Source organism: Nicotiana tabacum, chromosome 9 (genome assembly GCF_000715075.1).
Source record: "Nicotiana tabacum cultivar K326 chromosome 9, ASM71507v2, whole genome shotgun sequence".
Taxonomy (NCBI): Eukaryota; Viridiplantae; Streptophyta; class Magnoliopsida; order Solanales; family Solanaceae; genus Nicotiana; species Nicotiana tabacum.
The window spans coordinates 18107904-18121878 of record NC_134088.1 but is presented as its reverse complement, the minus strand read 5'-3'; the positions used below and the strand labels follow the sequence as shown (position 1 = coordinate 18121878).

The window sequence follows — 13975 nt, the reverse complement described above, 5'->3', positions numbered from 1 at the left end:
GAAATTTAAAAATAGCCACAGTTTCAAAAGTTATCGAAATTTAGTCACTTTTCATGTAAAGATAAATTTGAACGAAAACACTGTTCAAAATCCGAAAAATACTCCAGCATAATATACTGAAATTCTAGTATATTTTTACTTATGCTGGAACTCCAGTATATAATACTGGATATACTGGAGTTCCAGCATAATATATTGGAGTTCTGGTAGTATATTATAGTGGAGTTCCAGCAAAGTATACTGGAACTCCAGTATATTATACTAAAGCCATCAAAGTATACCGGTCCAACATAATATGCTGGAAGTTCATACACATGTGCACCGAACTCCAGTATATTATGCTGGACCGCTCTCTGTTGCAGCAAAATAGTGACTATTTTTCAATGACTTGAAAAATACCGGCTATTTTTGAATGACCAGTCCGAAAATTGGCTAGCCCGTGCTAGTTTAACCAATTAAGTTGGAGCAGTTAAGTTAAAGGGCTTATTTGTTATTTTAGATGATAGAATGATAGAGTTGTGTTTGGATACGAATATACTTTTGGGTTATTTTTTGAAATTTTGTGATTGATTTGCGTGAAAATTTTGGAAAACAGTTTTTTGGAGTCTTTTAAATTTTTGAAATTTTTTAGAGAAAAATGATTTTTTTTTGAAAAAAAGGTAAAAATTTATTATGTCCGCTCTAAACCTCCACATTTCAAAATCTACAAAAGGACCATTCAGAAAAGTTTCTCTTTTACACACACGTCCCTCTCTCTCCCTCTTTTCTTTTTCTTCCTTTCTCGAATTTGGCGCGTAAATCCACCATTGACAACTCTAACCTAGGGCAAAACTCATCACTTCAATTTTGAAAATCCACAAAAATGGAAACCTTCAAAGAGCAACTCGAGCAGATACACACTTTTTTATCATCAAATAAACCATTGGCTTACTCGACGCTGCTTCATCTCCAGCAACAATCCGGCACGGACTCTTCTTTCGTTCAATTGCTCGCCGATTCATCTTCTATCATCGTGCCCTATATTCTCGTCGATATATTCAATAACGATGAGGAAATGTGAGTCCCTCCTAACCATCTTTTCAAAGAGTTTAAGTTCTATGTAATGATGGTGTAAAAAGTAGAATCATGTCACTTATTAGATAATTACAGCTTATTCTCTTGATAACTATTACTATATCGTTCCATTTTATGTGATGTTGTTTGACAGGACACTAAGTTTAAGAGAGAAACAGGGAAAGACTTTTGAGACTTGTTGTCTAAAATAAATCATAGATATTAGTTTGAGAAGTTTACAGTTAAACTGTTTCTAACTATAGAAAAGTGTTTCTTTTCGGTACATACTTAAAAAAAAAGTGAATCTCATAAATCGTGCTAACTATTAATTCGATAAAAATGATAACTAAACTGCTATTACAGTACAAGATTTGCTGATAGTGTAAAAGAAATTCTATTGTCAGTTATTTAACTTAAAACCCATTTCAAAAGAATTCAATTTATAGAGTGACATTGATGATACTAATTGTTGTAATTTACATTAAAAATGTGATTTAACGTGTTATACGAGGTTACTGGTCACACATATTGTGGACATGTTACCTGTAATTGATTTCTAAGTAACTTGATAATGTTTATTTTAGTGTAAATATTTTTACACTAACGAATTGTAGCAGGTAGTTACCATCTTTTTCAGGTTTAACAAACTACACTTACTATGGTTACTTCTAATTGGTTTCTAAGTGATCTGTTAATTTGAATTTTTTTTTTTGTCTTCAAAAATTAAACTCTTTATTTCAAAATTATCTCTTTGCTTTGGAAACTTTAGGAACTGATTCTGTTTTTGCTTTTTTGTTATGTCTCCTCAAAATTTTAGTGCTGCTCAGGCTTTGAAGTGCTTGGGATTTATGATTTATCACCCATCTATAGTTGGCTCAATCGAAGGTTCTTTCCTTTGCCCTTATTTTATTTTGGTTTTGGTATTCTCTGTTTTTGGCTTATAAGATTCCCTTGTAGTTGTCCATTTGACTCTCAAAAGAGGCATCCTAAGTTAGTCCCTCAATCTCAAAATGTTGGGCACTTTATACTTTGCAAGGATCGAATTGACCAATTGTTGGAGTAAAAATTAGAGGCAGATAGATTTGTAATTGAAAATGAAATTTAGAGTTTTAGCAGCCACAAACACACACACGCACACAAAAAAAAAAAATCCAAAGTTTCACCTTGAGTTCTTGCTCAAAATTTTTAAAGAAATAAAGCAGGGCGAATGTGATGAAGTTAAAGAGTGCATCTAAAGAATTAAAGTATGTATGTATTTTGAAAAACAATAAACATGCCACAAACACAAATATGAAGGAGATAGTTTCTTTTTTCTTTTCCTTTTTTCCTTTTTTATGTCATACATATGAGGCCACATGTTTAAGTCCAAGTTATTCATTTACTGCTACTGTACAAGTACACGTCTCGGGGAAGATTCAAAGTTCTGGTGCTAATTTAGCTTCGGTGACTGAATGTAGGTGACGATGCCACAGCTATTGTTGATTCTCTTGTTGAGGTTATTACGACCACCAAGATTAAGGTACTCTGAACTTTTTGAGAGGCAACAAAATAACGTATTTGAGACAACATTTGCTAAGAAATATTCTTGGAAAATTTGACGTAGCTATTGCTAATTGCAGTCTGTTTGCAACTTGGGTGTCTGGTGTATATCAATGCAGCAGTTCAACTCGTCGCTTTTGGATGCACATTTTCAGTCTTTGCTGAGGGCAATTACTTATGCCCTTGACAATCCTGTTGGTTCTCTTTCAGTCACATTTGAGGCTATGCAGGTATATCCGAATTTATTGTGCGATAATCTGTCTAACCTAATACTGTGTAAAGTCTGGATCTTGTCAAAGAGTAGGAGTTCAAACTCTTCTGTCTACTCTCCACAATATCATATAATGAGTAAAGAAATGAAGGGAGAATAGCTATAATTTGTACCTGAATAGTAATCAGAATTGCAAATTAAAAAAAAAGTATTCCTTTACTGGACTCCTCTTTGTACACCTTTTGTCTATAAGCCAAATGCACTACAAGATATTTTGGAATTTTTTCTCCTGATTATTCTCTGTAATTATACTGCTATAGGCTGTAATGAAGTTGGTGAGTACGTCAGCTCAAAATATGAGAGCCATGTCAAACATATGGGCTCCTCCAGTTTATAGAAGACTTGTCAGCAGTGATAAAAGGGAAAGAGATATGTCAGAACGTTGTTTATTGAAAGTCTCTAGCGTGATATGTCCTCCACCAGTAAATCTCTCAAAGGTAGCAGATGATACTATATTTCTTGTTTGCGTTATGCACTTTGTTTCTTATGCTTCCTGAGGAGATAAAAAAGAATTGCATCTCTAGTATTATGTATTTCTACTTAATCTCCAAAAACAAAAAGCTATCACCTCAGTCCGAAACAAGTTGGGATCAGCTATATGAATCCTCACTAACCATATTTCTCCATTTAAACTCATCTCATGCGAATATTATACAAAATAAAAATAAAAATTAAAAAGTACTAGAAGTTCTTTATATTTTCTACCAGCATATAAATCTCTAGCAGGGGTAAAAGACTCCTAGAAAGCTTAGGACCTGAAGGAAACGTGCTAACATGGTTAAAATATATTCACAATTAATTTGTATCGCCTACACAAATATATTTTTATTCCATTGTGCTTCGAAGGGGTCTGTTTCCAATTTACTAATTTTTAGTGTTTTGAAAAATTCTGCATGAATGAAGGATCCACGTAACACAATAAAAAGTGCATATCTGGACTAGGAGGCATTAATTGCCTGTTCACATTTGTTTATTAGTATAGGGCTCCATAATAAGAGCCTACGTTATTAGTATAGGGCTCTATGATAAGAGCCTATTATCCTAATGGTTGTTGAGGTGGAATGATAGTTTAAGGTAGCAGCGGAAAGATGTAATCGAGTTAAAGTTTGGGTTTCAGAATTATGGGAACACAGCTAATACAAGTGCACCACATGGATGTGCTCTCTGGAGACATATAAACTGTTTGTTGGTGGAATTTCAAGAGCTTATTGGGTTAAATATTGGGAATGGGAGAAGATTTAAATTATGGGAAGACAAATGGTTTTTGGAGAACACTAGCTGCCTCTTTCCTGATTGTACAGCATCGTGCTGAACAAAAAATTGTGTTGTAGAGAGACAATCCCTTTATAATAATGTTGAGCATTTGTCTAGAGAGAAACCAATGATGCTTTGGTGGAAAAGGGAGAAATTTCTGCTTTGTAAAGAATAGATGTATCCTATGCTTAAAACTGTGTAAAGTCGATTCTAGTTATGACCCTGATGCTATTCTGGAGTTACTGGAGTCCTTGCAGATTCCAAAGATTCCTTCTTGCTTATGTTTGTGCCTGTTCAGTACTAGCTTGGTAATGAATGCTATTATAAATAAAATTACCTTTTACCTATCAAAAAAGGGGGTATAGGGATCAAGCAAAATCCCCCTTCACCCAAAACCCTTATCATTAAAAAAAATTAGAAAAGAAAAGGCCGAGGAAAAAAAAAATGATAAAATGGCTATAGTTCATGTTAAATATTAGGTGACACATTTTACTGATTTTTATGAAACAGGCCCTTGCCATAGAGTTGAAGAAAACTTTGCTTTTGACAATGGAGGAGCTACTGAACCAAGGCCTGAAGATTCAAACTCTACTAGCATGGGGATGGTTTATGCGTCTACTTGGACCTTATGGAATGAAATATAAGCATTTGGTAAACAAATTGCTTAAAATTACAGAACAAACTTTTCCAGACCTTGATCCACAGATTCAGAGTGCTTCGCTGGTACGCTATTCATTCATCTAAATTTGGCACATCCTTTAAATCGACTCCAGAGAATTTAATGCAACTTCAAGTTAAGCAAAAGTACTTTCCTAGTATTTGACATTACGGGATTCAATCCATATTCATAAGTATTCCTTGCTGACAAAGCTGTAGTTTGATTTGCACTGTGAATGCTGCATCATTGGCACCGTTAACATATCTACCAGACTCTTTAACTTTTTTTTTTCTGATAGGTACCAGACTCTTAATTTTAAAATGACCATATCAACCTTATGTGATGTTGATATCCTTGCTTAGGATTGTTGAATATTGACATAACTTCGATGAACATTGATTAGCATCTTACACATGTTCTGGTGTTATCAGTAAAGTGTCCAACCAAGATTTCTGCATTATCTATCTAGCTGGAAATTTCAGTTCTTACAGTCATCTCTTAGATACCAAGAAGCTAAATCCCCTTCCTTTTAACCTTTTCTTAATACAACTTCTTTAGTTAAATGAGTTCTTCAATTTTTTTAATTTGCTTGCTTTAAGTAATAGAAAAGGCTTATTAAAATGAACCATTAAGAAATAAATTCTTCTGGTTTTGTTAGATTTTGCTTGCTTGAAATCATAGAAAAGACCTGTTAAAATGAACCAACTTTAAATAGTGCTTTGACCAAGTTACAAATTGCAATTTCATCCATGAATAATTGATTTGAGGGAGAATTCTAGGATATTTTCCTGATAAAATAGATCAGGTTTCTCAATTTAATTAAAAAAAAATCTTTTAAACTCACGAGTAACTTAATACAAATTCATCCATGAATAATTGATTTGAGGGAGAATCTAGGATATTATCCCGATAAAAGAGATCAACTTTGTCAATTTAACTATAAAATTCTTTTAATCTTACGAATTAATCTGAAGTGTGTATTCAGTTTTTATTGCTTAATTGTATACCAATTGTATTTTGAGCGTCATATAAAATGTTTGGTGTAAGAAATTTATAGCCTCCTATAGTACATATCTGCCCCATCCCTATTTGAATATGGTATATTTTCTGTTATCTATAGTGTGAAAATTCTTAACTGCCCAATTTGTTGTTAGTGCCAAGAATTTTATTTTCATTGCAGGAAGTGCAGCTCATTGTGCCATTTTCTCTATAAAGCGCTTCCACTAACTTGACTTATTGAATATTTGGAGGATATTTAAAGTTAAATGTCTGCCGTATTCCTTCAGATTGCCTGGGAATGTCTCATTGATGCTTTAATCTGCTCGACACTTCATGATCCTGAAAGCAATGCACTTGTAAAGAATTCTGCGGGCCAAACTGTATTCAAGGGAAACAATCCAACTGAAGCTGATGGGTTTTCCAAGAAGATCAAACTTGTGTTGACGCCCCTGATAGGAATCATGTCAAGTAATTGTGATGCATCTGTCCATGTATCCTGCCTGAATACATGGTCTTATCTTCTGTATAAGCTCGACAAGTTAGCTAGCTCTCATGCAGTGGTTAAAACAGTTTGGGAGCCCATCTTGGAAGTCGTCTTCAAGGTTGGACCTGTCAATAAGAATATATGGTCATGGAGTTTCTGCATTGAGCTGCTCGATAATTTCATTTCAGCAGGAAACAAAGATGTAAATAGTAAGTTAACCGACCAGAAGGCTGATTGGTTATCTAAAGGTTTCATAATGAAACTTCCAGAATCTGCAAAATGCTCATGGAAGTATCATCCAATTAAATGGTCACCTTTGGATCTTGGAAATTTGGAGTTTTCCCTAAACATGATTCATGGTGTGATCATGCAAGGGTCAAATATTACTCTGTCCCATGAAGTCAGGACAGTGACGTACAGTGCTGCCTCAAGTTTGTTTCAATCTCTACTGAGATCTGTTAAACATTTGTTGAAATCTGACCTTATAACTTATGACGGGGTTATCTTTTCTTTGAATATGATGTTTAAGTTTTTGAAGAGTGTATATGAGAGTATGCATTCAAGGGATGGCGGTATAGATGATTTGCAATCGCTTCTACTTCAGCTTCTGGAGGCTTTCGTTGAAGAATTAGAACCATCAACTTTGCAATCCCCTCTTTACAAGGTGGCACTAGATCTAAAAAATATTGAGAAGTCAGAACCAGTCTATAGATTCAAAAATGCAAAAATACCAGATATCTGCTTTATGAATTATAAGGAGAAGGTATCACCAGTTGCATGTATAACTTTGCTCTATTTCCATTCAGTAACCAAGTCAACGTTGAAAGCACCTGATTATGATATAGTCGAATGGATACACAAATTTGTGAAGCTTTTGCTCTCCTCATACGAGCCTTTGGAAATTCTCCATCTCTTTGTTAGTTTACTATACAGAGAGAAGATGTCGTGTTGCTTTGAGATCTGGGTAGCTCTGGCAAACTGTCTGAAAGATTACATAGATAGTAATAGCTTTCTCTCACTTTTCAAATTGCAGCCGGATAGTCCTGGTTATGCTACAATAATACATTTCCTATGCTATCCATTTGCTGCATACTCTTGCCCTAAGGTGCATCTCAAGCTTCAGCATGTAATTGAAGCATGGATATCACTTCATGTTTCTCTTAGTCGGGCATCGGAAAATGGTTATCCTACTCTTACTGAGGACCTGTGCTCAATGCTCTGTTCATATTTCAATGAAGCATTAACTAAGGGCGATCTTGTCGCTGAACCACAGTCAAGTGTAAAGGGTCAGGATATCGATGTTCTTTTATTGTTTGGAGAAGCAATGATATGTGCTGTAGAACAAGCTTCTTTGACAGCAAAATCTAAAGCTAAAGAGAGCAAAAGTTGGAGATCCAGCAATATCAAGAGTAGCTTGGAATTCGCGTCCTGGTAAGCAACATGATATTGCAAAATTTCCACTTACTGAAGCAATTACCTATCTCACTGTTGAGATTGGCTGGTGGTTTAGAATATTTAAGAAGTTAAAGCGAAGGCCTCTTGACAGGTCAAAAATATTGAATCATTATACTGATGTTTAGGTAACAGTCAAACCAGTAACATACCATTTAACTTTTCTACCTATAGGCTATAATTATACTGGTCCTATTTTAAGATTGCTGCTCCATAGAAAACTTTAGCACTGCAAATTCATAAAAAATGTGTTGCTGCAATTGGAAGCTGTACAGGTAGAATGATTTGGTTGAAACACTGATCTGCTTCATAAAGAATACTTGGATTTTTGACGGCCTTATTTTGATCGAAAACTCGGTTTGTTGTTTTCCTCCATTTTGTTGAGTAAATAACCAAAGTTACTTTTTTCTTTACTTAGTCCTTTGCTTTCCTGAGAAGCCGGCAACATTATAATATGTCTAAGTAAAAGCTTTTAATGGCGTCCTTGGCTATTATCACTTATGTTGAGTCTTTCAGTGATATGAAGAGCATTGTCATGTACCATTTCCTTTAAAACAAAATTTGCCAAGCAAGAAAACAGTTGAAGAAAGAGTGGGAGATAGAAAAACTCTTGAGCAAGCTCAGATAAGCTTTATTCTGCATGTACTTCAAATCTCTACTTGTTTCTTATGCGCCCACTGGTTCTGCAGCTTCGTGAAGCTATCCTGGGAAAAGGATAAAACTAATGTATCAATCAGCCTCATCACAACAAGGTAATGACTTCTTATTTTACTAGTTTTGTTGAATGATATATGGCGTCGCTGCTAACTATGAGAATTTCAGGCTGCTATCGTCACTGATTCACTTTGTTGGCTGCTTGCACTTGCAGAAGGATATAACATTATTCATTGAGGTTTGTACTTAGACTCTCTTCTATCTCTATAGCTATGGTGCCATTAGATCCTATTCTTTAGGTGGAAAATATGTATGAACTATTAGTTTAAAGGGAAAAGGGTCAAATATAACCCTCTACTTTGGTATATTGTTCACATCTAACCTCCGTTATAATATCGAGGCATATCTACCCTTACCGTTAGGCAAACTTTTTAAAAATGGCCTCCACCAAACGGAAAGCCACCAAATTAAAAAAATACCTATTTTTTTTAAAACCCATTAATAACCCGTTAAACCCCTTTTGTTTACTGCACTTCTTCCTCACATATTAGTCATCTCCTTCGTAGTCACTTGTTGAATTCAAGAAGTGAAAGACATAAAAATACCGATAACCATATATTCATTTATACTTTGAGTCCCAATTCTTTTAATATCCTTATTGTGTGTTTATTATATTCTACCTTTTCTAATTTTCATTTTTTTCTTCTAACTTCTCTTTTTGTTTTTTTCCACCATGTCGAACTGTACCGAGTATTCATCATTTTCTTTTCACCATGACTTGAATGTTTATAGCATCTTATTAGGTTGGCAATTCTGAAGTCTTAAGGTAGCTACCGAAGTATCCTCCAACAGTGAGCCTTTGTTGACGAGTATTCACGCACCATGATTTTCTTATTCTGCTTTAAACATTTGGGCAACAAGTAATTATTTCCAAATCACCCCTTACGAACCAAAGTTAGATTCCAAGATATAGGATGGGATAGTCAAAATTCTTAGTAACAACTGAACTTATAATGAATAAAAATTATAAAATAATTAGAGGAGATTCAATTTAATATCAAGCTACAATCCGAGTAGTTCATCAAGAATGAAAGAAAGTACACCAACAAGTTGGAAAGCAACTTAACAACCTAAGTACACTAACTTAATGTATTAACCAAACACAAGTATTATTAAAGTATATATCAGTTGTTACCAACATACAAACCACCTGTCAAGTGTGGATTACATTAGACAAAGGGATGCCATATTATAACCACACAAAAAAAAATAACCGAAAGTGATAACATGACATCCTAATGCCACCATGAACAACTAATAACCAAAAATATAAGTTCTTATTAATCCTACTTCCACCATCATTCCCGGTCTCTCTAAATGAATAAAATAAGTTAAGACGTTTCAGAAATCTAGGTTCCGTACTTTTAAATGATGGGTTTAACGGGTTTGGGATAATGAATTTTTTTTTAAATGATTATTTTATTAATCTGGTGGCTTTTCATTAGGTGGAGGGTATTTTTAAAAAGGTTGGCTAATGGTAAGGGTAAATATGGCTTCATAGTATAACAAAGGGTAGATATGAACAATATACTAAAGTAGAGGGGTATATTTGGCCCTTTTTTCTAGTTTAAACTATGTTGATTTTTTATTCTCAAATTGTAAAGAGCATTTGCCATATTTTTCTCCTTTTTCTTCTTTTCCCTTTCAAGGTTGGCAAGTCATACCTTGCATCATCTTTTCATCTTCTAAGTATCTCTCCCATATGTATACCACTCTACTGATCGTATTATTAGATTGGAAACAGAGACGATTAGCAGCAGTATGGATCCATTACTTAGGGTGTGTTTGGTATTGAAAATGTTTTCCATGGAAGATATTTTCCTAGAAAATGTTTTCATGAAAAATGAGTGGTTTTATCACTTATTTTCCCTTGTCCAAACGAGCCGGAATATATTTACCTTTTCCGGAAAATATTTTCTAGTGTTTGGTTAGAGAGCAGAAAATATTTTTTTATGCTACTCTCCTCATCCCCTTCCCCCAAGTCCCCATGTTTCCTTGCTCCCCCTCCCCCCAAATATCCAACTCTAAATATCTAACGGTTTCAGGACTTTATTTTCTTCAATAATTTAATTATTCTTCTAAAAATTCACACAAACCCAAATGAACTAATGTGCTGCTTTACTTTTTTACACAAAAATAATGTTGAAATTTGTGCTCCATAATTAAAAAGCAAATACTCTTTTTTTGGTTGAAAAATAAAAGTACTCTTTCTACAACATGAAAATAAAGTACTCATTTTGTTGAAATGAAAGAAAATACTTTTTACTACGTCATTTTACTGAAATGAAAAAAATACTTTTTCTACATCCTTAAAAGAAAATACATTTTTTGTTAAAATAAAAAAATTACTTTTTTATAGCATGAAAAGAAAATACTCATTTGTTGAAATGAAAAAAATAATTCTATCTATAACATGAAAGGAAAGTACTATTAATAATATTTTTATTTAGGGTGGGGTAGGGGTGTGGTGGGGATGGAGAATATGGTGAGGAAGTTTGAAAAAGAGTTTTGGAAAATGTTTTCCCTCCTTTGATAGGTAAAACATTTTCCTCCAAAATGAGTTAATGAAGAAAATGTTTTCCAAAACATTTAAGCCAGTAAAACATGGAAAATTGGAAAATATTTTCCGGAAAATGTTTTCCTTCGTACCAAACACACCCTTAATCTGCTTTATTTTTTTCCCCCTCTACTAGTACAGAGGTTTAATTTCTTTACCACTTCTCATCAGATCATGACAAGTTCATTGCTTCTGTGGGTGTCACATTTTGAAGCTGAAGACAGTAACTTCAAAGATCAAGTTCAACAGTTATGGATTCAAACGCTGAACTGTTTGCAGAAAGTGCGACCAATAATAGAATTCAATTCCTCTTTTCTTCAGCTCCAGGAGCCTCTTCTTGAGAAAACTCTTGATCACCCAGATCCCATCATTTCCAACTCTACTGTTAACTTCTGGAATTCTACTTATGGAGAACAGATCAAGTTAGATTACCCTCAATGCTTACTTCCAATCCTGGACAAGCTGTCAAGGAAAGGAAAAATAAAACTCTGCAAAAAGCGCCTGTCGCCCAATGGTAAAACCAGTTCTGAGGTAGATAATGTTACAGCTCCAAATAGATACAAGGTGCCAACAACACTGCGTAGGTGCTCAAAACGAGTTGAACTCTTGGGCAATGCAGCTAATAGTTCGGAGGGAAATGACAAAATTTATCCAAAGTCAAAACGAAGGCATACTGAGCTGACAGAACATCAAAAAGAAGTGAGAAGAGCACAACAAGGTCGATCAATGGATTGTAGTGGACATGGTCCAGGAATCAGGACATATACCAGTGTTGATTTCTCTCAAGGAAATGAAGAATCACAAGAAAGCCAGGACGTTAGAGATGCAGATTCTATTTTGGAAATGTTGCGCAAAGTTAATTAAAAATTGCATTTTAACTTTATGCTATCTTGTAACTTTTAACAATACCGCTTGTATATATGTACTATTGTGTTGAGCCGAGGGTCTATCGAAAATAGCTTTTTTACGTGCTCCATATAGGGATAAGGTTGCGTACACACTACCTTCTCTGTACCCTACTTGGAGGAATACACTATTGTTGTTGCTTGTATATATGTATACGGGAGCTAGCCTTTGAGTTACGGGTTCAGCCAAGCCCAGTAACTTTGGTTCAATTCCTTTATTTGTCTTAAGAAATCAATTAAATATGTACAAATTGTTAATTTAGAACTCAATTACTTAAAAGAACTAGAACTCCGAACACATAAGCTTCAAATCATGGCCCCACCTTTGTATGTATTCTAATCTTCTTCGTCTCCAAAACTGCTTCATTCTGGCGCTGGCCTTTTATTCTTTCTTGAGTTTCTATGTATCTGAAGGTGAAGAGTATATTTTGCTTTCATCAGTTAGTTTCAGGTATGGAATATTTATTTGTGATTACAAATTTACATAATAGGGTGTGTAGATTCCAAATGCATACGGCTCCTGCTGGCAAAATTCTCCATAGACAAAATAAATAACTGCAATTACAAAATAAATATGAGAAAATTATTCTATTGATAAAATGTTTATGCATAACTCCAAGTATTTTTCAGGAGGAGCCATATGCATTTGGAATTGCTATAGTACGATGGCCTTGAGGAGAGGGGTACACAGAGAAAATGCAACACGATAGAAGTTTATTTAGTCGTGTAAAATCATTGAATCAACCATAATATAGACTAATATACTTAGGTTCGTTTAAGAGGTCGAACAATATAATCCTCTAAGACTGTCTTTTAGTTGTCCACTATATCACTTCGGGCAGTGGCGGATCCAGTCATCAAGGGGTGCCAAAATATAAATAATTAGATACATTGAAAAGTCAAAGGGAGTCAACGTATAATAAATATACATAAAATAAAAAAATTTACCAAGTAAAATAGTATAATTTTCCGGCGAAGGAGTGTCGTGTGACACCCCTTGCTTCAACGTGGCTCCGTCACTGCTCGAGGGTCCAAAGGTTCAAAGTTAGTATATGAAAATAACTTCCTAAACTAGAGTAGAACAAGGTGGAAAAGAATTTAAGTTTATGCGTACTATAACAAGATTATTAAAACATGTAACATAATTTCAGTCAAATAAGTAATTAAACAAATTTCATAAATTGACTATTAAAGCCAAGTAGTGATTGCTATGAAACTTGATACTCCTATTAAAATAAGACAAATTATCGATTTAAATATTCAAGTTTTTTGTCTTGCTCCATGAGTATGATTAATAAAAGAGTAAAAAACATAAATAGGCAAAACTTAAGAAATTTTTTCACAAACCTAGCAACATCAAGTATTTTACATACATGGCCATTAAATAATTTATTCCCTAGCAGATAACTTTAAATCTTGCACCTAAAATCACGCAGCCAAAATATTTTATTACCTTAAAAAAGTTTAATTAAGTTACACTATTCAAAAAAAAAATTGTACTTAATTATTACTCTCATTACATAATTTGGTTATTCTCATTTACAAAAAAATAAAACTAACAAATTTGGAATATAACATGTATAATAATATACATATGGAAGCCTAGAATATAATCTCATAATTGTGATAATATACGTTGTATAAGTCATGTATAAATTGTAATAAACTATGTACAAATTACATTAGATAACTTATATACAATGTAAACCATGTATAAATTATACCAGATAATATACCAAGTAAAAATCACGTATATATTTATGTATTTTAACATAAATTCTCCAACCATTGTACATATTGATTGTGTATTAATATTAATAACAATGAATAATAAATATATACATGAAATATATAAATATATATATATATAGAGAGAGTACGTGATTATATATAAATGTGTATATGCACGATATGATGATGATAGTTAATAGTATATGAATAAAATTCTAATATGTTAATATACACAATATAATAATGGTATTTAATAGCGTATAGATCACAATGCTATCCTTTTAGAATAAATATGGCATAAATCAACGAAATAGAGGGAAATTTCTTTGATATTTTTGGTATATTTTGGTTTATGGAA

At 33.6% G+C, this 13975-nt stretch overlaps 1 protein-coding gene across 1 annotated transcript; it reads left to right on the top strand.

Annotated features, from left to right (window-relative positions):
* The first annotated feature begins 734 nt into the window (after positions 1-734).
* Positions 735-12032, top strand: LOC107773110 (uncharacterized). The gene is made up of 10 exons (XM_016592558.2): positions 735-1056; positions 1871-1938; positions 2511-2572; positions 2673-2822; positions 3124-3300; positions 4628-4840; positions 6062-7689; positions 8400-8462; positions 8533-8602; positions 11153-12032. Exons 1-10 carry the CDS (start codon positions 863-865, stop codon positions 11843-11845), a joined length of 3318 nt encoding a protein of 1105 aa, XP_016448044.2. The 5' UTR covers positions 735-862; the 3' UTR covers positions 11846-12032.
* Positions 12033-13975: the final 1943 nt, after the last annotated feature.